Source organism: Aquarana catesbeiana, linkage group LG04 (assembly GCF_042186555.1).
Source record: "Aquarana catesbeiana isolate 2022-GZ linkage group LG04, ASM4218655v1, whole genome shotgun sequence".
Classification (NCBI taxonomy): Eukaryota; Metazoa; Chordata; class Amphibia; order Anura; family Ranidae; genus Aquarana; species Aquarana catesbeiana.
The window spans coordinates 196063478-196087799 of record NC_133327.1 but is presented as its reverse complement, the minus strand read 5'-3'; the positions used below and the strand labels follow the sequence as shown (position 1 = coordinate 196087799).

At 43.2% G+C, this 24322-nt stretch overlaps 1 protein-coding gene across 3 annotated transcripts in view; it reads right to left on the bottom strand.

Moving 5' to 3' along the window:
• KCNAB1 (potassium voltage-gated channel subfamily A regulatory beta subunit 1) overlaps positions 1 to 24322 on the bottom strand; it is a 564258-nt gene that overhangs the window by 344646 nt on the left and 195290 nt on the right. Inside the window, exon 1 of one of the 3 annotated variants that reach the window (XM_073626077.1) lies at positions 4301 to 5575. The exons of the other annotated variants lie outside the window; for them this stretch is intronic. Coding sequence (XP_073482178.1) covers positions 4301 to 4518 — 218 coding nt within the window. The 5' untranslated portion in view covers positions 4519 to 5575. Of the gene's footprint in view, positions 1 to 4300; positions 5576 to 24322 lie in introns of those variants that run through there. 3 annotated transcript variants of the gene reach the window in all.

Below are 24322 nucleotides of genomic sequence, written 5' to 3'. Positions count from 1 at the left end.
GTAAACTGTCTGGCTACATTTTTTTCAGAAGCCAGATAGTCAATGTGCCTGAACAATTACACCCGACGCCAAAGTTTTACTGACTCAGTGGTCAGTGAAAGCGCTTGTTTCCTTTCTCTTTTTCCACCGCACGCCAGTGTTAGATGTTACAAAAAGACTACTGTATACTACACAAATGTGTCTGCACCTTCAGTACAGTGATTTATTATTAAGAAGGGAGAAACTGAGATCAGCTCACAAACACTAGCCCACGTCAGTCCTGTGTTTAAATTCCCCAAATCATCCTAATACTCCTAATCTAACGCCATTACAGGATGCAGGTGCATGCCTGTGTCACTCCATATGTACTATTTTTTGTGCTTTAAATGGATGTCTTATCCCTCTCCTGCTTTATTGCATAACTGGTTGTCACATTATGTGTAACATATAATAATCACCATTGGCTTATTGGCTTTATGTAGCAATTACGGGGGTGTGTGAATTATGTAGCAATCATGAGAGCCTATGAATATTCATCCCTGTGTGCTCAGAATTGTACAATCGCTATTCCCTTCTCCTCCATAAGTGAGGAAGCAATGAGTGTGCACTGTAGCAGTTACAGTATATTACTCACTTTCCTGCAGATCACCAACATTAATGCTCGATCACTTTCTGCTCCACTGAGCTGTGCATGATAAATGAATAACATTGCCTAGTATAGTAGGTAAGCAAGTAGAAAGCTTATTTATGGGATTCACCTTCCAGTAATCATTAACTATACACTCTGATTTATTTCCAACCCTGTAACTTCATTTTGCTACTTTCAATTATTATCCATCATCTTCATGGTCCTTCGGCTCCACATCCCCCTGAACATTTTCTTTCAAACAAATCCTGAGCTTTTCAGGAGCTCAACAATCTACTCTGAATAGAGGCACAGTGAGGAATACATTTTCAAACAGCATGCAGTCATTTGTAGACGTATTGGAATCCCTAACTCCACCAAGCTGCAATAAAACTCACTTCAGAGTCTTTATCTTCATCATTATATTTATTCACGCCTGACAATCAAGCCCCCTCCAAGACAGATAGCACTTATCTAGTTGCTATGAACCATCTGCAACCCCAGAGACAGTTTCCCCTAATAGAAAAATGTAAGAATTGTTTTCTATCCATGTAAATGAGAGTCAGAGGAATAGCTGGAGTTACAGGAGCTCTAAACTTTTAATAGTGGATAATAAAAGTGTTTGGGTCCCTGCTAACTATTCATATGCATACAATACTATACAATATAAACAACAATAATGAAAGGGTATAATAATATCAAGTACAATTGCTATCAAGTGAATAACTGTACTTCTAATACACACCTCTCTGCTTTTTCAGCACTTTGCTAGTTTATTCAGTGATTTTATATACTCAGATGAATGGCAAAGTTGTTATAAGCTCCAAAGCAAACTAAATTACCATGGAAGTGGATCCAAGCTTTTTTTTACTTAGATTCAAAACAAATCTACACCTTCAACCATGTAACTGGAACAATTAACACATGTCATGTAATTAGGGATGGTTTCTCAAACTTTCACAACTCCTGTCATGTTTCTGGATAATCGACACCTGCCTTGACACATCCCGCATTCTTCCTATTGACCACCAATGTAAGATGCATTCTTCCCATTCATAGCCAATGTAAGAGGCATTGTTCCCATTATTAGCCAATGTAGGGGAATTCTTCCCACTGACCACCAATGTAGGGGAATTCTTCCTACTGACCACCAATGTAAGAAGCATTCCTCCCAGCGACCACCAATGTAAGAGGCATTCTTCCCAGTGACCACCAATATATGGAGCATTCTTTCCCACTGACCACCAATGTAAGGGACATTCTTCCCACTGACCCCAAAGGAATTCATTTTAGCCTGAGTTACCTGAGACCTGAAAACTATTTCAAGGGTTGTTCTAAGGGGCATTCTTCCCTCTGACCACCAATGTAAGGGACATTCTTCCCACTGATCACCAACGTAAGGGACATTCTTCCCACTGATTACCAACGTAAGGGACATTCTTCCCACTGATCACCAATGTAAGTGACATTCTTCCGACTGACCACCAATGTAAGAGGCATTCTTCCCACTGACCACCAATATAAGGTGCATTCTTCCCACTGACCACCAATGTAGGAGGCATTCTTCCCACTAACCACCAATGTAAGGGGCATACTTTCCACTGACCACCAATGTACGGAGCATTCTTCCCACTGTCCACCAATTTAAGGGACATTCTACCCAATGACCACCAATGTACAGAGCATTCTTCCCACTGTCCACTAATATAAGGGACATTCTTCCCACTGATCACCAATGTAAGATGCATTTTTCCCACTAACCATCAATGTAAAGGACATTCTTCCCACTAACAAATGTACAGAGCATTCTTCACTGTCCACCAATGTAAGGAACATTCTTCCCAGTGGACACCAATGTACAGAGCATTCTTCCCACTGTCCACCAATGTAAGGGACATTCTTACCACTGATCACCAATGTAAGAGGCATTTTTCCCACTGACCACCAATGTAAAGGACATTCCTTCCACTGACCACCAGTGTAGGGGGCATTCTTCCTATTGATCACCAACGGAAGAGGCATTTTTTCCACTAACCACCCATGTAAGAGACATTTTTTCCCACTAACCACCAATGTAAGAGGCATTCTTCCCACTGACCACCAATATAAGGTGCATTCTTCCCACTGACCACCAATGTAAGAGGCATTCTTCCCATTAACCACCAATGTAAGGGGCATACTTTCCACTGACCACCAATGTAAAGGACATTCCTTCCACTGACCACCAGTGTAGGGGGCATTCTTCCTATTGATCACCAACGGAAGAGGCATTTTTTCCACTAACCACCCATGTAAGAGACATTTTTTCCCACTAACCACCAATGTAAGAGGCATTCTTCCCACTGACCACCAATATAAGGTGCATTCTTCCCACTGACCACCAATGTAAGAGGCATTCTTCCCATTAACCACCAATGTAAGGGGAATACTTTCCACTGACCACCAATGTAAAGGACATTCCTTCCACTGACCACCAGTGTAGGGGGCATTCTTCCTATTGATCACCAACAGAAGAGGCATTTTTTCCACTAACCACCCATGTAAGAGACATTTTTTCCCACTAACCACCAATGTAAGAGGCATTCTTCCCACTGACCACCAATATAAGGTGCATTCTTCCCACTGACCACCAATGTAAGAGGCATTCTTCCCATTAACCACCAATGTAAGGGGCATACTTTCCACTGACCACCAATGTACGGAGCATTCTTCCCACTGTCCACCAATTTAAGGGACATTCTACCCAATGACCACCAATGTACAGAGCATTCTTCTCACTGTCCACTAATGTAAGGGACATTCTTCCCACTGATTACCAATGTAAGATGCATTTTTCCCACTAACCACCAATGTAAAGGACATTCTTCCCACTAACAAATGTACAGAGCATTCTTCGATGTCCACCAATGTAAGGGACATTCTTCCCAGTGGCCACCAATGTACAGAGCATTTTTCCCACTGTCCACCAATGTAAGGGACATTCTTCCCAGTGGCCACCAATGTACAGAGCATTTTTCCCACTGTCCACCAATGTAAGGGACATTCTTCCCACTGACCTCCAATGTAAGAGGCATTCTTCCCACTAACCACCAATGTAAGAGGCATTCTTTCCACTGACCACCCATGTACAGAACATTCTTCCCACTGTCAACCAATGTATGGGACTTTCTTCCCAGCGACCACCAATGTACAGAGCATTCTTCTCACTGTCCATCAATGTAAGGGACATTCTTCCCACTGATCACCAATGTAAGAGGCATTTTTCCCACTGACCACCAATGTAAAGGACATTCCTTCCACTGATCACCAGTGTAGGGGGCATTCTTCCTATTGATCACCAACGGAAGAGGCATTTTTTCCACTAACCACCAATGTAAAAGACATTTTTTCCCACTAACCACCAATGTAAGGGGCATTCTTCCCACTGACCCCCAAGGAATTCATTTTAGCTGGAGTTCCCTGAAAACTATTAAAATAAGTATAAAGGTAGAACTGAACTTCCAGTAGGTTTATTAAAATTAGGAATATTAGCAGCTTGCTTTCACAAATTCTATAAACAGGCATAACATACTAGCATGTACTCCTGTAAGATGTACCTGTACATATTTCTAATAACAAGTATACAATTATAGGAGTACACATCTTGTATACCTAGGTAATGGTCCCATCTACAAGAAATACACATACAGTTCCTACCTATATTTCATGCCAGTCTGCTTTGCTGTGGATTCCTTCAGAGAGATGTGATGCTGAGGGGTGAAGGTCCCCAGGCTTCTTGCAATAATGGCCACAGTACGGAACCTGGCCCTGGCCGCATTGACCACATTGGGGCCACTAGAGTTCTGCTTGCTGTGCCTGTCATCTCCATTCCGGCCCTTCAAGTTGTGTTCAGTGCAGGCTATGGACACTTGCATGCCTTCTTCTGGGCTCCTTAGCTCAGTGGTGGAACACTCAGAGGCTCATGGAGCAACAAAAAAGAAAGATCTTCTTGTGCTGGAGGCTGGCCAGGCTTTTGTGGGAAGATCAATGAGTACCAGGGACTAGGGTTAGAGTTCAGAGGAGGTTGGCCAGGAGCCCTGATGTCTCAGGAGCCTTGATGTCTCAGGAGCCTTGATGACCCAGGAGCCTTGATGACCCAGGAGCCCTGATGTCCCAGGAGATATGGTGAGAAGTCCGAGCTGTTGGGTTTTATCTACCTCCAAAATAAGTTCCTTCAGTCAGGACAGACAGTCCTGATTCCACACACAGGAGAGGAGATGGTCCTTGTGATGAGTGCAGTCATCGCAGATAGTCCAGGAAAGTGATGCCCCCGATAAGTGTGCTATGGGCAGGATCGCTGAAGACAGGAGATCTTCTAGGTGACAAGTGTGACAGCCGAGCGTACAGAGAGAGCGGAGCGTTCAAGCTTGCAGCTGCTGTGACAGCGATCACATGGGGAGGAGAGGGCTTCTTTAACCACACACAGCATGCTGGAGATCGGAGCACACACCATCTGCAGCAAGCCTGCTTATTAAAGGGACCGACAGATCAACTTCATTGCTCCATCCCCACAAGTTAGCACATGCCCCCATGTCACATTATTGCTTCAGTGACTCATACTGAACAAGTGGGTGTCACAATGCAGCCACCGGCAGCCATGGGGTTAACAAGCAGAAGCCACCAGGACGAGGTGATAAGAAGCAGAGGATCATCTGCCCATTGTCACACACCGAGCAACTGTGTCGGCTCTTTCCTTTACAATCCGCTGATGTGATACTGCACAATCCCAGCACATCTCATTGCATGATGCCAAAAAACCCCACATATCTATGCACCAGATCTTGAGTCAGGACTTGGCAGCGGGCAAGCTAATTACACAGGGGCACCGCACAGGGGGGCATCGCACAGAGGGGCACCGCACCTTCTACACCTTCAGCCAGGACCTGGTGCTGCTCCATTTCACATCTCTACATCATCCTCCATGCAGCATTGCAGCAACAACTCCTACACACTCCTAATTCCAATCATTAGCCCTGATTTGGAGGACATTTATTGGATGAGTCTCCCATTGAAATGCAGATAATTGTCCACACTTTGATAAATGATCGATTTCTTTTCTGATCAGTCCCTCCTGACAGGAATGGTCGATCCAAAGTCGACAACCCAGTCCATCGATTTGCTACAAACAGGGAAATTGATTTTGATGGGTAGTTGGACGATACGATTGGAAATTAACGCTTCCATCTCACTTTCTTTTTTTTACTTTATAGATTCTTTATTTAAAGGGCCCCTTTCACATGTGCGGATCTGTGTTCAGACATCCGCTTGCTTAGAAGGGATCGCTCCGTGGATCCCCGCTGAGCCGGCGGATGACAAGTCTGTCTCTGCACACTGTGCAGAGATGGACCTATCAGATCTCCATTCTCCCCTATGGGGGGATTGGATGGAATAGGACCGCCTGTCCGTTTTCATCCAATCCGATCCACCAGACGGATGGAAAATAGGGTTTCCATCCATCTGGATTTAGCGGATCGGATGTCAGCGGACATGTCACCGCTGACATCCATAGCTCCATAGAGATGTATGGAGCGTCCGTTCAGGTCCGCCTGAAAAAACTGGCAGGCAGATCTGAACGGTCCGCACGTGTGAAAGGGCCCCAAGTTCACTTTTTGGAAAAAAAGAATAAATGCACTTCTTTTGCAGGAGCCTGTATAGCATTGCACCAGCGATCAGCAGATCAAGTGCCATGCAGGTCTCTAGCAGATCTGTCCGTGCATCTGTGTGTCTGTACATCCTGTACGGGTAAGCAGATACAATCTGGCAGGAAGCATGATGAACTACCATGGTGGTAGTGGTAGTTCAGTAAAAACTTCTGCAAAAAACATCTGCAAAGGCTGCCAGACCTTGTAGCTTTCCATGCACAGAGCCCTGTTGATCACCAATGCAGCCGGGCAGGCGAAGCCCCGCTCAACCACATTTTTTTAAAATTGTGATGGGGGGGGGGACCCCGATAGCTGTCACAGCAGGGATCGGGGAGGGGCACCCCTGAATATGATTGTAACATGTAACATGTTACAAAAGGTGAACTTATTTTTTAAAATTGTAACAAACCCAAAATCAAAAATGTAATCTAAAGGTAATTGTAGGGGGATGTGGCTGGAGCAACATTGGCTGAGGCCACATTCATGTACAGCAGCCTTTCTCAACCTTTTTAGGCCAAGAGGAACCATTGAAATCATTTGCAGGTCTCAGGAAACCCCTGGTAAGATTAGGGCCATTGGGAAAGTGGACCTTACATTTGAGGTAGTAATTGGGAAGAATGCATCCCCCACCCTGCCCACTGGGGTGGTCGCTATCAGATAGGAAGTAAGTTAGGTACAGCTCAAGGAATCCCTGGCAACTCCTAGAGGAACCCTAGAAAATGGTTGATCTACATACTAATACACTGGATTCAGGGCCGGTGCTACCACTAGGCAAACTAGGCAGCCACCTAGGGCGCACTGCTGCCAGGGCACCTGGCCACTGGTGTTCCTACACTCTTCTCTCTGCAGCAAACAACTAAGTCTCAGCATCAGCAGGCAGCCGCCGCTCTGTTCGCACATAGTGTCAAGTGCGCAGCGGCGGCGGAGGACTGTATCTGTGTTCCGACTTCCGAATGAATGGAAGCAAGCAAACAAACATGATGGGCACTGGTAGGCTGCATTGATTGGCGCTGGTAGGCTGCATTTCATGGGCGCTGATGAGGCTGCATTAATGGGTGCTGGTGGGCTGCATTTGATTTCATTAAAAAGGTGGGGTATACATGGACAGGGCAAAGGAGTGGAGTCAGGAGTGGAGTCTGGGGGGGGGGGGGGAGATGGCGGCAAAATGAGATTTTGCCTAGGGTGTCAAAAATCTTTGCACCAGCCCTGACTGGATTTGTGAGCGGCACCCTTTCTTCTCTTCAAAAATGTAATATATTGCAGTTTACCTATCATTCGATGTGGTGGCTGCATTCGTTTCTTTTTTGTAGGCTTTTTCCCCCTCTGTTTTCACCTGGTGATCTTGCCTGTAAGGCAAGTTATAGATTATTTAATTTTATTTTCTTCTACCACTGGTGGAAGGAAAGACAATCACTGGATTCCTGCATCAACACAGTTAGTGTTAATGGAGGGACCCCTCCCACAGCACTATTGTGTTCTGCCAGCGGGAACCTTCCCTGCCGACAGAACACAAGTATTACTGCTAGCGGTTATAGCCACTGGCAGTAATCGCATGTGAAAAATCTGACAGGCTGGTTGTACCCAAGTCAATCGATGGCCTGCTGAACTGGCCGAGATTTGATTCATCTATAGCCATCTTAACACACCTCCTGTATTAGGCTGGGTTCACATTAACTTGGGCCTAGGCTCGCAGCAGGGGGTCTGGTGTGTCCCTGTTCTTTTTATCAGGGGCGAATCAGGTCTGCAATTTTGCCTGAATTTGGACCTGAAACAGAGCAAAAGATGCACAGGACCCTTTTCCAGTGCGGACTGCGGCCTCCCTGGAGCTGTATGAACCGGCTTCATTGAGAGCCGGTCACAGTCTCCTGTCATGCGAATTGGCTGCGTGGAAACCCGCATCCAATTCGGATAAATGTGAACCCAGACATAGAATGCCTACATTCTAAATATAGGAGCAACAGAGACGCCTTTGGACAGCAGCATTGTCATTCTGAGGGGAGTGTGCACTAGCACATTTAAATACACTAACAACTTGAAGCCAAGCTCCAGCTAACACTTTATAGGCAGTTATGGGGGGGGGTAATGGTTTTACACAAATAAATAAAAAAAGATAATTGTAATCTCCCCTGTCAGTGGTAAATGGTTTGTTCTAACTCTCTAAGGGCTACATCTGCAAGACAGCTTGTTCTGTTGAAAAGCAACAGACTTATTGGCAGAATCACCAGGTGAAAATAAAGGAAATAAAGCCTAAAAAAAAACAAATGCAGCCATGACATCTAAGAATTGTTAAGCTGCAATATAATAAATGTTTGCTTTTGGGTTTATTAATGCTTTAAAGGATAAAAGAAATGCACATTTATTTGCAGGTAAAAAAATTTGCTTTTTTTTCCTTTTGAGCCTGTAAACCATTGCAGCGGCGATCATAAGATCGATGGTGCCATGTAGGTCTCCTGCAGATCTGTCAGTGTATCTGTGTGTCTGTACATCCCATATGGGAAAGCAGATACACTGACAGGAAGAATCAATTGCCTTCATTGAGAACTACAAGCTGACAACAGCAAAGGATGTCAGGGCTTGTAGTTTATTCACACACAGAGCTGTGTGAATGAATGATGCAGCCCTGTGGGCGGAGCCCCGCACAGCTGCGCTGATTTCAAAAACTGACAGCTAGTACAGGGAAATTCTCCCCATACTGCTGTCACAGGGAGAGGGGGGAATGACCTGTGGTAGCAGCATTGGGAACATGTTACATGTACCACCCTAAAAAACTGGTGGAACATGTAACCTGTGCCCAAAGGTGAACTTATCCTTTAAGAGGGCAACAGAGGGAATGTCAACTGCTTGGTAAGCATGCAGTCACAAGGCAGCCCACATATAGAAAAAAATCTGAAGATTTACAATCTGGGTATACAAGATCCTTAATTGTTCTGCAACCGGTCAGGTTACCTCTCCAAGGAAAAAAATATGCATATTACTATAATTCTATTTGGGTTGGTGAAAAAATGTATGATATACATCCCAACTGTTCTACGCATCTCTGTTTTCACAATGCAATCTCATAATCTGATTGATCAAAATACAATCCAATTCATGACTAAAGCATCTTAGTGCTGCTGTTCAATGATCATTTTTCACCCTAGCCAATCAATTCCATTGGAGTCTAATTCGCTCGGAAGGAAAGTTATTGCCAATTTAATTATTTTGATCAAATTTGACATTGATTGAATAATGAAATCAAAATGTGTATGGCCACCACAAGACTATTGCTCTAACCATGGTACTGTGGTAATGCAGGCATGAGGGAATTGATAAAGTCAATACATTTGTGTATAGTATATATAATGTAGAACAATCAACTTTGGGGATCTCCATAGGGACACATATGTCTGATTGAATGTAACTGAATTGATCAGAAATTAAAGTGTTCATCCCTTTAAGATGCAGCTACATCCACTGCTAATTATAAAGCTGACTGCTACAGATGGGGAAATATGCAAATACCTCTTGTATTATTTACATGACATTTGTTCATTTAACATTCTGTATTTTTTTTGGTACTCAGGAGCACGTGTTATTTCAGGTTCATAGGCTCTATGTTTGAATGTAATCCCCAGACAACATAATGTATGCTGTATACGGCATATAAAGCACATGCTGCCAGGATCAGGCTATAAAGCAGCTCCAGACCATAGCTGATTATGCAGCAAGGAAAATCGCTGGTCTGCTAATGTCCACAGGAAACACAGTCCCCAGGCTAAATCTAAGGAGACTTGTCCTTAAAAAATAAGGTTACTATTATTAAGCTCTGCTTCTGAAAATGCTAGGTATCTGGTGTTCATTCTGATCCAGTGTCTTCAATACTTTGTGAGTCTCTAACTTAAAACAGATATGCAGATCAGCTGTTCTGTTTTTAGCCGGAGGCCAGGTTCACACTGGTACGACAAACGCTCCGATATTGGGAGCTCATGTCGCATGACGTGTGAAAATCACTGTTTCCCTATGAGAGCCATCTTAACTGGTCCGACACAAGTCGGTCCGACTTTGAAAAGGCTCCCTGCACTACTTTGGTCCGACTTTGATCCTACTTCAGCCCATTGATTATCACTGAAGTCGGATCAAAGTCGGATCGCCGTCTTAACTTACCCGACTTTGGCATGCAACTTGTGCTCTGAGGATCTTGAAGGGGAACTCCACACCAAATTGCAAAAAAAAAACGGCATGGGTTCCCCCTCCAAGAGCATACCAGGCCCTTCGGTCTGGTATGGATTTTCAGGGGAACCCCCACGCTGAAAAAAACAGCGTTGGGGTCCTCCCCAAAATCCATACCAGAGCCTTATCCGAGCACACAGCCCAGCAGGTCAGGAAAGGGGGTGGGGACGAGCGAGCGCCCCCCCTCCTGAACCGTGGCAAGCCACATGCCCTCAACATGGGGGGGTGGGTGCTTTGGGGCAGGGGGGCCCTGTGCTCCCCACCCCAAAACACCTTGCCCCCATGTTGATGAGGACAAGTACCTGTTCCCGACAACCCTGGCCGTTGGTTGTCGGGGTCTGTGGGCGGGGGGGCTTATCGGAATCTAGAAGCCCCCTTTAACAAGGGGGCCCCCAGATTCCTGGCCCCCACCCTATGTGAATGAGTATGGGGTACCCATTCACCTAAAAAAAATGTCAAAAATAAAACACATTACACATGTTTTTAAGTAATTTATTAAGGCAGCTCCATCGTCTCTTCTGATCTCTTCTCCCCTCTCCGGCTCTTCTGCCTCCTCCGCTGACGTCTTCTGCCTCTGCTGGCTCTTCTCCTCTCTCCGGGTCTTCTCCGCTGATGTCTTCTAACCCTCTCCAGTTCTTCTCCCTCTATCCGCTGTCTTCTACCTCTGCTGGGTCTTCTCCGCTATCTTCTCGTTCTTTTGATGGGTCTTCTCTGCTGTCTTCTTCCTCTGTTCTTCTTCTCAAGTTGACTTGACGCTCTCTCCCGCTCTAATGCCGGGTGCGTGGTGTGCCACTACTTATATAGGCATTGAGCGGGGTCACCGGAGGCCCACCCCTTATGACGTCACCGCCCATCATACCCTGGGCGGTGGCATCATAAGGGGCAGGGCCTCCGGGTGACGCCACATGGTGACCCCGCCCCATGCCTATATAAGTAGTGGCACACCACGCACCCGGCATTAGAGCGGGAGAGAGCGTTGAGTCCACATCGGAATTAGAACAGAGCGAGAAGACAGCGGAGAAGACCCAGCAAAAGAGCAAGAAGATAGCGGAGAAGACCCAGCAGAGGCAGAAAACAGCAGACAGAGGGAGAAGAACCAGAGAGAGAGAGCGGAGAAGACCCTGAGAGGGGAGAAGAACCAGAGATGGTTAGAAGACATCAGCAGAGAAGACCCGGAGAGGGGAGAAGAAGTCAGAAGAGACGCCGGAGCTGCATTAATAAATTACTTTAACACCCTGTGTGCTGTGTTTTATTTTTGAGACTTTTTTTCAGGTGAATGGGTAGGGGTACAATGTACCCCATACTCATTCACATAGGGTGGGGGGCCAGGATCGGGGGCCTCCTTGTTAAAGGGGGCTTCCAGATTCCAATAAGCCCCCCGCCCACAGATCCTGACAACCAACAGCCAGGGTTGTCGTGAAGTGGCCCTTGTCCCCCTGCCCCAAAGAACCCACCCACCCCACGTTGAGGGCATGCGGCCTGGTACGGTTCAGGAGGGGGGCCTTCGTTCGCCCCCACCCCCTTTCCTGACCTGTCGACTACTTTAAAGTCGGCACGACTTGAAGTCGTACTAATATGAATAGTTGTCACTGGAAATCATGGGGAACGACTTGTCATGCTACTTTGCAGTCCCAAATCGTGGGACAAGTCGTACAAGTGTGAAAGGGGCCTTAGCCCAGGTTCACACTGACAGCTGAACTCGCACAATTTCATTCCCGCATGTCAGTCCTGACTTCGGGGGCGATTTCAGAGACATCGGTGCGGGTTGCTGCACATATGTCTATACAAATCTCACCCAGACGTCGCCAAAAGTAGTACAGGAACTACTTTTTGGAATCGGTGCGGCGCCGCACAGTCGGCGTCACACCGATTCAGGCGGTGCCATTTCCGGCAATAGCTGCTGAATTGGCATGCGATTTGACATGTCAAATCGCTGCAATGTAAACCTAGGCTTAGTTTGGTTGTCGCATGCCTGTTCCAGGTCAACCACTCAGGTACACCTACAGCCAGGCAACTAGCTATTTCAGATGATCAAGAATGCTTTTCAACATAATTCTTCTTAGTACAAGTTTCTGTTGTGTATTTTTTTTAATATTACTGCAAAGCAAATCTGTGATTCGCCCATTCAGAACAACATAACAGGTTTGATTTAAAGTAGAACTGATGCTTTTACTGCAATATTCACGTTCAACTCAGAGATTTCCTTTCTTTTTTTTTTTGATGCTCAACCCACTTCCTTTGAGCCCAGGTTGCTCTGGACCTACCTCAGCCTATGACTGGACAGGTAAAGGATAAGCAGCCAAGTAATGAGCTCATCTTTCTATCACTCTTCTGTTGTATCTCGTTCTATCAGCATGCTTCTTGTGAACATAGGAGCTGATTTGCTTGGATTGTTTCTTCCTCTCACATTCTGAGCTCTGCTGTACAAGGACTGCAAGAGGCTCATACCAGGTGAAATTCAGGTACTTAAAGTGAAATTAAAGCCTTGTTTTTTTTTTTAATAACAAACATTTCATACTTACCTGCTCTGTGCAGTGGTTTTGCACAGAGCAGCCCAGATCCTTCTCTTCTCGGGTCCCTTGCCGGCGCTCCTGGCCCCTCCCTCCTGTGGGATGTCCCCACAGCAAGCAGCTTGCTGTGGGGGCACCCAAGCAGGCCCGTTTCTGACCAGCAGCCTTGTGTGTCCATTCACACAGGGAGCCGCAGCACGGCCCTGCCACCTCAATCTTCTTATTGACTTACAGACTGTGATTAACAGCACCGGAAGCCAAAATCAAATCAGGAGTGAGAGTCCCTGGAGAACCAAGCCTCTCGTGGACATCGATGCATCGAGAGAGGACTCAGGTAAGTATTAGGGGGGCTGAGGGGGGCTGCTGCACAAAAACCTTGTTTGTGCCTTTAAATCCACTTTAAACTACTTAACTTAAAAAAAAAAAAAAAAAACCTTTAATAAAGTACTATAGATTATACAGCTTTGTGTATCTTTTTTATTTGCCTTGAGTTCCAAGCCGTTCCTTGGTTAGCCATGGGTATGGATAAGACTGTTACTCACTATATGGGACAGTGGTGGGCTGTCCCAATGGAAGTCCATAGCCCTGTGTAACCTACTCTGGTTATCTGTAGCTTACACAGGAATTCCTTTACTTATAGAGGCTTAACTAAGTGGCAGGGATCAAACAAAATCCGTTGTTGGAAATTCCGATCGTGAGTACACAATTCCAACGTACAAAGTGCCACGCATGCTCGGAATCAAGCAGAAGCGCCACACTGGCTATTGAACTTCATTTTTCTCGGCTCGTCGTACGTGTTGTACGTCACTGCGTCCTTGACGTTCGAAATTTCCGACCAACTTTGTGCGACCGTGTGTATGCAAGACAAGTTTGAGCCAACATCCGTCGGAAAAAAAAACATGGATTTTGTTGTCGATTTGTGCGATCGTGTGTACAGGGCATTAGAGTGAATTTTTCAGATGTTCTCAATGTTAGTATTGTAGCCACTTTACCGGTAACTCTCTGCTGTGCAACCTTTCTACTCTAGAATTATACCTCTGTGCACTCTCTGTATCCTAGATACTGCAGCTGGGGCCAAGGGATCTGATTAATTCCTTTCTAAATGATGGAGCTATGAATCATTAGAATTGGTGCTCACTGGGTATATATTTACAAAGGCCATGTATATTGATATATATGCTACTTTAAGCCTCATTCACACCGCCATTACACAGCCGTAAAAAATGTACTGATCATTAAGCCAAGGAACAAAAGTTCCTATGTAATGATCAGTAGATAAATCTGTTTTGTAATGTGTAAAAATTGTCGCAATGTGTTTTTTTATGGCCATGTGAATGTGGCCATATTTGTTTACAAAAAAACTATATCTGTGTAAGTGCAGTAAACCATATCAGCAAAATGAACATAAGACAACTGTTGGTTGATCATAAAGTAAATGTTTTTTTTTGCCCATGCATAGGTTCACTGTGCCCTCCTCCCCAGCAACACATGCCCACCTTTCTTTTACTCCTCTGCCAGTCCATTAGGCTGCTGAGATTAGTAAAAGCCTCCCTATGTAAGCTATGCATTGTTCAAGTTATAGCTTACACAGTGTTATGGACTCTCCACATGTGACATCGCTGGTGCTTAACAGTGCTATCACATACATTTCTATATGTTCTATTTATTTGCTGAGTAAAGTGGGGGGAGGGGAAATCAAGCAAGCTCTTATAAAAGGAATTTAAAAGTGCATAAGAGCTGCAGTTGGCGTTTGGGGAAAATCATCGTCCCGGTCCTTATTATGTGGTTTCGTCCTTTTTTCATGAAAAGGGACAATTCTGTATATATTAAACATGTTTTGTATTAACTTAAGCTGTTATGGCTGGGTTAAATATGATATGTTATGGTCTAATATACGTTAAAGTGTTATATACTTTGGATATGGTTTTTTATGGTTGGTCAAATTAATACCAATAATAAAGGGCAGCGGCAATTTCAAATCCATTATAAAAAGTGTTGGTTTTTTTGTTTTCAATGTTTTTATTTCAATTTTTCACATTATCCATAGTAAAACATAAGCACAAAATATGTAAATCGTTGCATAGTAAAATTTGTAACTTGACACTTGAAGGTGATTATAAACTATCTATGATGTGGTGCTGACATATCAACCTCCAAGTTGTGATTAATATAGTTATTGCTACATTTGTGTTATTTTATTGGGGTCCGTAAGTGTTGTTTTTTTTATTCATTTAATGTTATGTTTATTTGAGGTTAAGTTCTGCATACGGCCCCATTACCCATTCTAAGCCTGAACCCCAGTTCTCAATTATCCATTTTTGCTATCAAGCATTTTTCCTTGCATTTGGTTTATGTTCGTTAGCATGTGTTGAAGTGTGTTTGCATGCGTTTTACATGCATGTTCATGCATTTTTGGCTTTCGCCAATGAGGATGTTTTTTCTGTAGCAACATCGTGAGGGAATGTGCTTCCTGGTTTTCTATGTCTGCAGCAAATGTTGCAGTGTTTATCCTTGATTTGTGCCTCACTGTCGAGAGAGTCAGCTTCAGCCATCTTTCCAGAATTGTGGCTGAGCACATGGAAGGTATCCAGGGGAAGTGCTTGTAACCATGGCAGGAAAAGCTGCAATGTGCTCACCCACAACAAGTTAAAAATGCATAAAAAGGGAATTGAAAAAAAAAAAGCATGGATTTTGATGTGCTTCCAAAGACTTTAAGGGGCCAGAAAACGCAGATATATGCATGTAAAATATAGACATCCCTCATTATTAACAACACAGCGCACTGCACAGATGTGAATGACCTTATTAATCTCTGCTCTGTATCAAATCACCACCTTATACAATGGCATATGTCCCATAAACCTTGGTCTGTGCAGCCAGTGTCATCTGTTGGATCAGCACTCCTCTACAGACAGGTTAACTCTCCAATAAGACACAACAATTTAATCCAACATAATTTTACTTGTAAAATGTAATACATAGATGTTTAGCGGCCCTACATAAGTGTAAATGGACAATGATCCACTACACCCTGTCCACCATGAAGGCTGGATAATAACTGAAGATAATGGAGAAGAAGGGAGGGGTCTAGCCCAGGACTAAACTAAGTAATCTAGATCAGTGGTCATCAACCCTGTCCTCAGGGCCCACTAACAGGCCAGGTTTTATGTATTACCTTGGAGAGACGCAGACTAGAATACTGCAATCACTGAGCAGCAAATTATATCACCTGTGATGTATTTCAGTTATCTTGCAAACCTGACCTGTTAGTGAGTCCTGAGGACAGGGTTGATGACCACTGATTGCAGACTCTGAGTCCTGGAGAGTAGACATAGGAACCGCTGCTGGCTGACGCATTTCAAAGGTATTAGGTTAGGCTCTGATGAAGACGGAATACCTTTGAAACGCGTCAGACAGCATCGGTTTGTATGTCTACTCTCCAGGACTCAGAGTCTGCAATCAGTAGACGGACTGCCATATGTCAAAAACCTTTTTAAGCGTGATTGTCTCCTACTTTTGTGAGTAGTTTTCAATATATTTTCTGAATAAATGTACCAAAAGATAATGCACTAGACTGGTGCGCCCTCTTTTCTTTGTGTTTTTGTCTACTACTAGGATATCGCTATCCTGGAGGGCAGCAAGGCTGCAAGCTATTATCCAATTTGATCTTTTGGATCACCTAGCCAACACACCTGTGCACAAGAGCATTTACTTTTTTGATGACCACTGATATAGATCACAGATTACTGGACTGTACCATTTTACAAACATTACATTGCAAATTGTAATTATACTAGATTACCACTAGGTGTCAGAACAAAGATATTATACGTTACATAACCAAGTTATTTACCCCCCTTCATGACCAGGCCATTTTTTGGGATACTGAACTGCGTTACTTTAACTGACAATTGTGCTGTCATGCCACGCTGTACCCAAATAAAATGTATGTTCTTTTTCCCCCACAAATAGAGCTTTCTTTTGATGGCATTTGAGCATCTCTGGTTTGTTTATTTTTTGTGCTATAAACAAAAAAAAGAGCGATACCTTTGAAAAAAAAAAAAACAATATTTTTTACCTGCTGCTAAAAAACCTATTCAATAAAAAAAATGTAAAAAATAAAATTTCTTCATCAATTTAGGCCAATATGTATTCTGCTACATATTTTTGGTAAAGAAAAATCCCAATCGACGTATCTTGATTGGTTTGAGCAAATGGTATAGCATCTACAAACTATGGGATATATTTATGGAATTTTTATTTATTTATTTTTACTAGTAATGGCGGTAATCAGCGACTTATAGCGGGACTGCGATATTGTGCCAAATAAATCAGACACCTAACTGACACTTTTGACACTTTTTGGGGACCAGTGACACTAATATAGTGCTAAAAAATATGCACTGTCACTGTATTGACTAATGGCTGGGAAGAGGTTAACGATCAAAGGGTTAACTGTGTGTCTAGCCAGTGCTTGTGTACTGTGTGGGAGGTGCTTTTACTAGGGGAAGGCATTGATCCATGTTCCTGCTTTGCAAGAACACAGGATCAATGCCTTCCCTACTGACAGAATGGTGATCTGCCTTGTTTACATAGGCAGATTGCCATTCTGGCTCTCTGCCTATTGATTGGCCAGTGCCAGCGGACATCGAGAACGCGGTCCCCGCAGATCAGCTCCCACTGTATATAATCACAGCGCCCCAGACCTGGAAGAGCAGGATCATGTACTAGGCACGTGATCCTGCGTAGCAGAGCCGCCTTGCCTCCATATATGTACAGTAGAGTAATGGATACACAATATGTGTTCCAGAACAAACTCAATGTGTTTTTGTGACACATGCATTTTATGCGCTGCAAAATACACATAAAAGCATGCGGTGTGAACCAGGCCTAAGCCTGAGCCAATATCTGGGAATTTCAAATCAAGAGTTTGAAGGACTATGTCCAATATAAAGGAAACCCGCACTGAGAGAATTCATAGGCTGCTATTGCTGAATTCTTTCTGAAAATGCAAGTTCCCCTTTGTCGTATTACTCTAATACTGCCTATAGTTTCTAAACCAGAGCAAGCATGCAGTGCAGGAGCTCTGATTTCACAAGCCCTTGACTAGTTGCATTAGTTTTTCAGTTCTATAATCCAAGAACTGGGAACCTTTTGCCCAGGGGGGGCAAGGAGGGGGGGCAAGGAGAGCTGGGCCAACACAACCATCTAGCCCTTTCAGGATTATATTTCTATAGGCAAAAGTAAAGTGTATCACACAAAGTGTGCCATGGTGCTGCATTGATTTTCTGGCATGGTAAAAAGTGGGTGTTCCTTAAGGATATGGTTCATTGTGACAAACTGTACATTTTCACAGATTCCATCACAAGCACTATTTGTGCCTCTCAGTCAAGTGACATCTCAAAGTCACAAAGGAATTTGGTGCTGTTTCTTGCCCGCTTGTCTTTGGAATCCTGTAAGTCTATTTTTATCTTTGTGCAAATAAACAGTTTTATAAGTACTTCACTATGAACACCATTCTGTGTTATTGAGTTTGGTGGAGATCCCAGTCACCCTAAGTTTTACAAATTGGAGATTCTTTTGAGGACACCAAGAGGTCCAATACTCCCATCACCAGATACAAGCGTGTTTGACCCCCAGACTGAAAAGCTGAGGGTCCAGTTTCTCTGGTGAGTGGGAAGAAGAGGGGAGTGTGGCACACTGCACAGCATGTTTATATGAAGCACTTCAGCACTTTTTATATGGAATTTGAAGCACTGAGCACTTTATAGATATGTTTTTGTTATATATAGAAATTTTTTTTTGCACTACTTGATATATGTACTTAATTTGTGAGCGCTGTACTATTAGGACTGTATATGTGAGGTGATGTAGCACTTAGTGAACAGCAGCTGCAACATTTTTGGGGAATTTTGGAAATATTTTCACGTATTAAACATAGCGCGAGTATATATATATATATATATATATATATATATATATATATATATATATATATATATATATATATATATTTTTTTTTTTTTTTTTTTTTTTTTTTTCATTGCTCTCCATCCATATGTCAACATGCACTCTTCTGACTATTTTCAGTAGTTGGAAGTCAAGGCATAGGAAGGCCTCAGCAGTTTTGTCCATATTCCGTATATCATGTTAATGGTACATACCTAGTTTATGGGAGACTATGATGACCACAAATGGCCACCATAGTTCACCTTTCCTAGTCACTTCTCCTTTCCCTATGCTTGTAGAATGTGGAATTCTCTGCTTCTTTGGGAGGATCTAATCACCAAAGCTAGCCTGCTGACTTGGACCATTGAGCAGTAATACTGTGGAAATCTGTACATGTTTCATTTGTTTAGTGATCAAGTTCTCCACCATGTCTCTCTTTGAATGAACTGCTACAAATTGCTCTAAAAATCACAGACTTTAGAGAAGAACCTACAACCCATTCTCATTTGTAAACCTTTAAAACCTTTAAAACTTTAAAAGGCAGAGAATTACATTTGAAAAAAAAATGCCATTTTCAAAAGTTGCTGCCTGGAGTTCTGCTTTAACACTACCATTTTATTATTATTACCAGCATAGAGGGCTGTTTAGATAACAGGAAAGTAGAGCATAAAAATAAGTGTTATTTATTCATATGCCAGTTGTGATTTTAAAATGTTTTGTGCCTAAACAGCAGAAATATACTTTGGTTTAGTGTAGATTAATGAGGATGTCCAATTATTACGATCTTGATGGATTCTAGAAAATGCATTCTACATTTTATATTATCAGCGTTTTCTTGTATGTTGTCTTTTCTCAACATTTATAGCTTGTAAAGTAAAAAGTGCACCTGTGTTCAGACTTTTGACAATATTTACAAATTCTTAATGAGCAATAAAAGAGATATAAATAAGCATTTACAGTCTAAACTAAAGTAAATAGTAGAGCTAAACTGTATAAATAAATAAACCCAGTGACAGGTGATAGTGATCAACACTAATACATAAATAAACAACTAATAATAAAGTTTGTGCAGAAAAAGTCCATAAATGAGACTGGATTGTCTCAAACACGGAAAGCTGAATTAAACCTGATGTGAGATCTTCAAGAATGATTCAGGATGAGATAGTTCAGCCTTTGAACTTTCACCACACCGCATGCACTCAGTGTTTCCTCTCCCCTTTATTTAAAAACTCACCAAATGGCGATGCCTTGCACTCTCATGCTCGGCCAAACAGCATCAACCCTTATGCCACGTACACACGGTCGGATTTTCCGACAGGAAATGTTCGATGGGAGCTTGTTGTCGGAAATTCCGACCGTGTGTAGGCTCCGTCAGACATTTTCCATCGGAATTTCCGACAACCAAAATTTGAGATCTGGATCTCAAATTTTCCGATAACAAAATCTGTTGTCGGAAATTCTGATCGTGTGTACACAACTCCAATGCACAAAATTCCACGCTTGCTCGGAATCAAGCAGAAGAGCCGCACTGGCTATTGAACTTAATTTTTCTCGACTCGTTGTATGTGTTGTACGTCACCGCGTTCTTGATGTTCGGAATTTCTGACAAGATTTGTGTGACCGTGTGTATGCAAGACAAGTTTGAGCCAACATCCGTCGGAAAAAAAACATGGATTTTGTTGTCGGAATGTGCGATCTTGTGTACGCGGCATTAGAGGGTTAGATATCCACCAATATCCAGACTTGACAGCCAATATCATGGACTCTCCATATATAATGAAACAAAGTGCTCCAATAGTGCAGTATCGTTGTAAAAAGTTTATACTATTAAAACAGCTTCAAACATTGCCCTCACATAAGCTCAAATCAATGAAGCCTAGAGGCATCCACTTCCAGCAGCAAGTACTGGTGTAATGTGGTCTCAGCGGACACAGCATAGGTGAACTGAATCTCACCTGCAAAAGATCGTGATCCTCTGAGTGTCACTTCCGGTATAGCGTCAAGCGTGAAAAACTGGTTGCTGTACAGCCACGTCTGGTCGTTTTGTCATAACGACTTACTCATGGGTCTCCCTGTGTAAATGTCACTGGCAGGGAAGGGGTTAACACTAGGGAGCGACCAAGGGATTTAATGTCTTCCCTAAGTGTGTGTTCTAACTGGTGAGGGGATGGGACTGACTAGGGGAGGAGACCGATCGGTGTTCCTTTATACTAGGAACACACGATCTGTCTCCTCTCCCCTGACAGGTTTACACACACAAATCCATGTTCCTGTTTTGTCACGAGCAATCGCGGGTGCCCCGGGGATGCGGGCCCCTTAAAGCGGCCGCAGTACAGCTATGGCGATTTGCGCAGGGGAGCCATTCTGCCACTGTCAAACGGCGGGCGGTTGGCTAGTGGTTAAAGTAGCAGCTGTTGCACATTTAGGTTACTTTTGGCACAGTGGTGGTACTTGAAGAGTGGGTGTATGGATCTTTTTGGACCAGTTTTGTTGTAAGCAATATAAGAGCTTAAAGTGGTTCTAAAGGCAGTTATTTTATCTTAATGCATTCTATGCATTCTATGAATTAAGATAAAAAACCTTGTGTGTGCAGCAGCACCCCTCAGCCCCCCTAATACTTACCTGAGCCCCATCTCGATCCAGCGATGTTGCACGGGAACTTCGGCTGTCCGGGACTCTCCCTCCTCATTTTCTGAGACAGCAGCATGCGCCATTGTCTCCTGCTGCTGTCAATCAAAGTCAGTGAGCCGAGGAGGAGAGAGAGGGGGTGGGGCCGAGCCATGGCTCCTTGTCTGAATGGACACAAAGAGCAGCAGCTCGACTCGGGTGCTCCCATAGCAAGCTGCTTAGTGTGGGGGCACTCTGCAGGAGGGAGGGACCAGGGGCACTGGTGAGGGACCCGAGAAAAGGCAACTCTGAGTTGCTCTGTGCAAAACCACTGAACAGAGCAGGTAAGTATGACATATGTGTTCATTATTTTTAAATAAAAAAATTAATAAAATCATTTTAAAGCCATTTTTGACCTATGTAGTTGTACTGTGAAATAATTAATCCTCAAAGATCCACCAAGATCACAACAGAGTCTTTAAGTATGGTTTTAGTCAGTCTCTAGGCTGCATTCACCTCTGAGCAGAGCAATTAATAGCTATTATTATTATTCTAAATGCGTATTTCAAGTACTTTACATGCATATTCAAGCTTCATGAATTTTTGTTTAAGGGGGGGCATCTTCCTTATAGGCTAAAAAATGTCAGACACATGCTTGAAAAAAAACTTAATTTGAGTGTTCACATGCATTCTCACCGAAGTCTATAGGGCCAAAATTGCCCAAATCTACCTTAGAAGTAGCTCATGTAGCTTTTTTGGAGCATCAGGTGTTGAACTAAAAGCACCTGAGTGCTCATATGGGAATGCCCTCCATTTAACTACAAAGGATTCCATTTGTTGAGAACTTTATAGCTTTCTGCTTCAATCTATAAAAAAAGGCTCAGGTGTGAATGGGGCCTAAAAGCTTAGAAACACCTGCTTTGTGTTTCCATTTGAAGGCTGCCAGGCTGCCAAGTTTTTGCTTACATAAAAAGTAAAGGGGGAAAATAATGTATGATTTTGGCACCTCTATTATGAACTTTGAAGATAAATTTCTTCCAATGCCTATAGAGGTGAATGAGGGATTTGGTTTAAAGTGATTTTACTGCTTATTCAGAATATGTAAATGAATAGTCTGGGTTCTTTTTACCAATAATGGCCCTGATTACCAATGTATATGTGCTGACACTTGCCCATTGGTCATATGTGGAGAGGGTCGAACAACCAGATTTTTTTCACAGCATTTAGTATGTGTTTGCCTTGTGTGCAGATTTAGTGCACATATGACAAATTCACTAACATATCAATTTTGCTAAAATATGTACACTCTAGTATCTGAACCTATGCCATCTGATACCATGCTTTATATTAATATGTGATTTTTGTTTTGTATGGGGAAAATACAGCATGAAGTACAAACTGCTATAACTACAGAAAGATGTAAATATCAAAGTAAAATTTCATACTGTGTGCTGAAAGTGTCACAGTGTATATGCAATGTGCCCATTTTGACCAGTGCCATTGTGGTCAGTGCAAGTATGTGATTCCATTTGCTGCTGCTCAGAAAGGGGGGTTCCAAATTTTGATATCTGTACATACACTGACTTTTTTCCTACCAATAGCATGGCATACTGCTAAGGGTCTTTTGGAGCAGGTTTTTTGTCCAGTTTGATCATTCTCAAACAACTATTTACTGTAAAAATACATTTTATTCTACATTCCAATGTGTCCTGCTTTTCAGATTGCAGATGTTTCTGGTACAAAGTATAGTCATGTAATTATTAAAATTAAATTGAAATCTTTAACATTGTAAGGATTTCAGCAAAGCTTTTTGCAGATTCATCCCTTTCTCTGTTGTGAAGTAATTCATGCTTTCTGTATGGTTTGTATAGATAGGCAGATGCAGAATACTTTCAGGTGCATTCAGCTTGAGATGCATTTAGGATATTTCTGAATTCCATCAGAGTTACTTCTGAGCTGCTACAGACCTTTTTTTTGACCTTTTTCTGCTTATGCATTCCCTTTTATACTGGGATAAAATCAGTTCAAACACAAATACCTACACTATATTGTCAAAAGTATTGGGACACCTGCCTTTACACGCACAAAAACTTTAATGGCATCCCAATCTTAGTCCGTAGGGTTCAATATTGAGTTGGCCCACCCTTTGCAGCTATAACATCTTCAACTCTTCCGGGAAGGCTGTCCACAAGGTTTAGGAGTGTGCCTATGGGAATGTTTGACCATTCTTTCAGACTCGCATTTGTGAGGTCAAACACTGATATGGATGAGAAGGCCTGGCTCACAGTCTCCTCTAATTCATCCCAAAGGTGTTCTATTAGGTTGAGGTCAGAACTCTGTGCAGGCCAGTCAAGTTCCCCAGCCCCAACCTTGCTCATCCATGTCTTTATGGACCTTGCTTTGTGCAATGGTGCGTAGTTATGTTGGAACAGGAAAGGGCCATCCCCAAACTGTTCCCAAAAAGTTGGGAGCATTAAATTGTCCAAAATGTCTTGGTTTGCTACACCTTAAGAGCTCCCTTCACTGGAACTAAGGGGACAATCCCAACCCCTGAAAAACACCCCCACACCATAATCCTCCCTCCACCAAGTGATTTGGGCCAGTGCACAAAGCAAGGTCCATAAAGACATCGATCAGTGAGTTTGGGGTGGAGGAACTTGACAGGCCTGCACAGAGTCCTGACCTCAACCCGATAGAACACCTTTGGGATGAATTAGAACGGAGACTGTGAGCCAGGCCTTCTCATCTGATATCAATGCCTG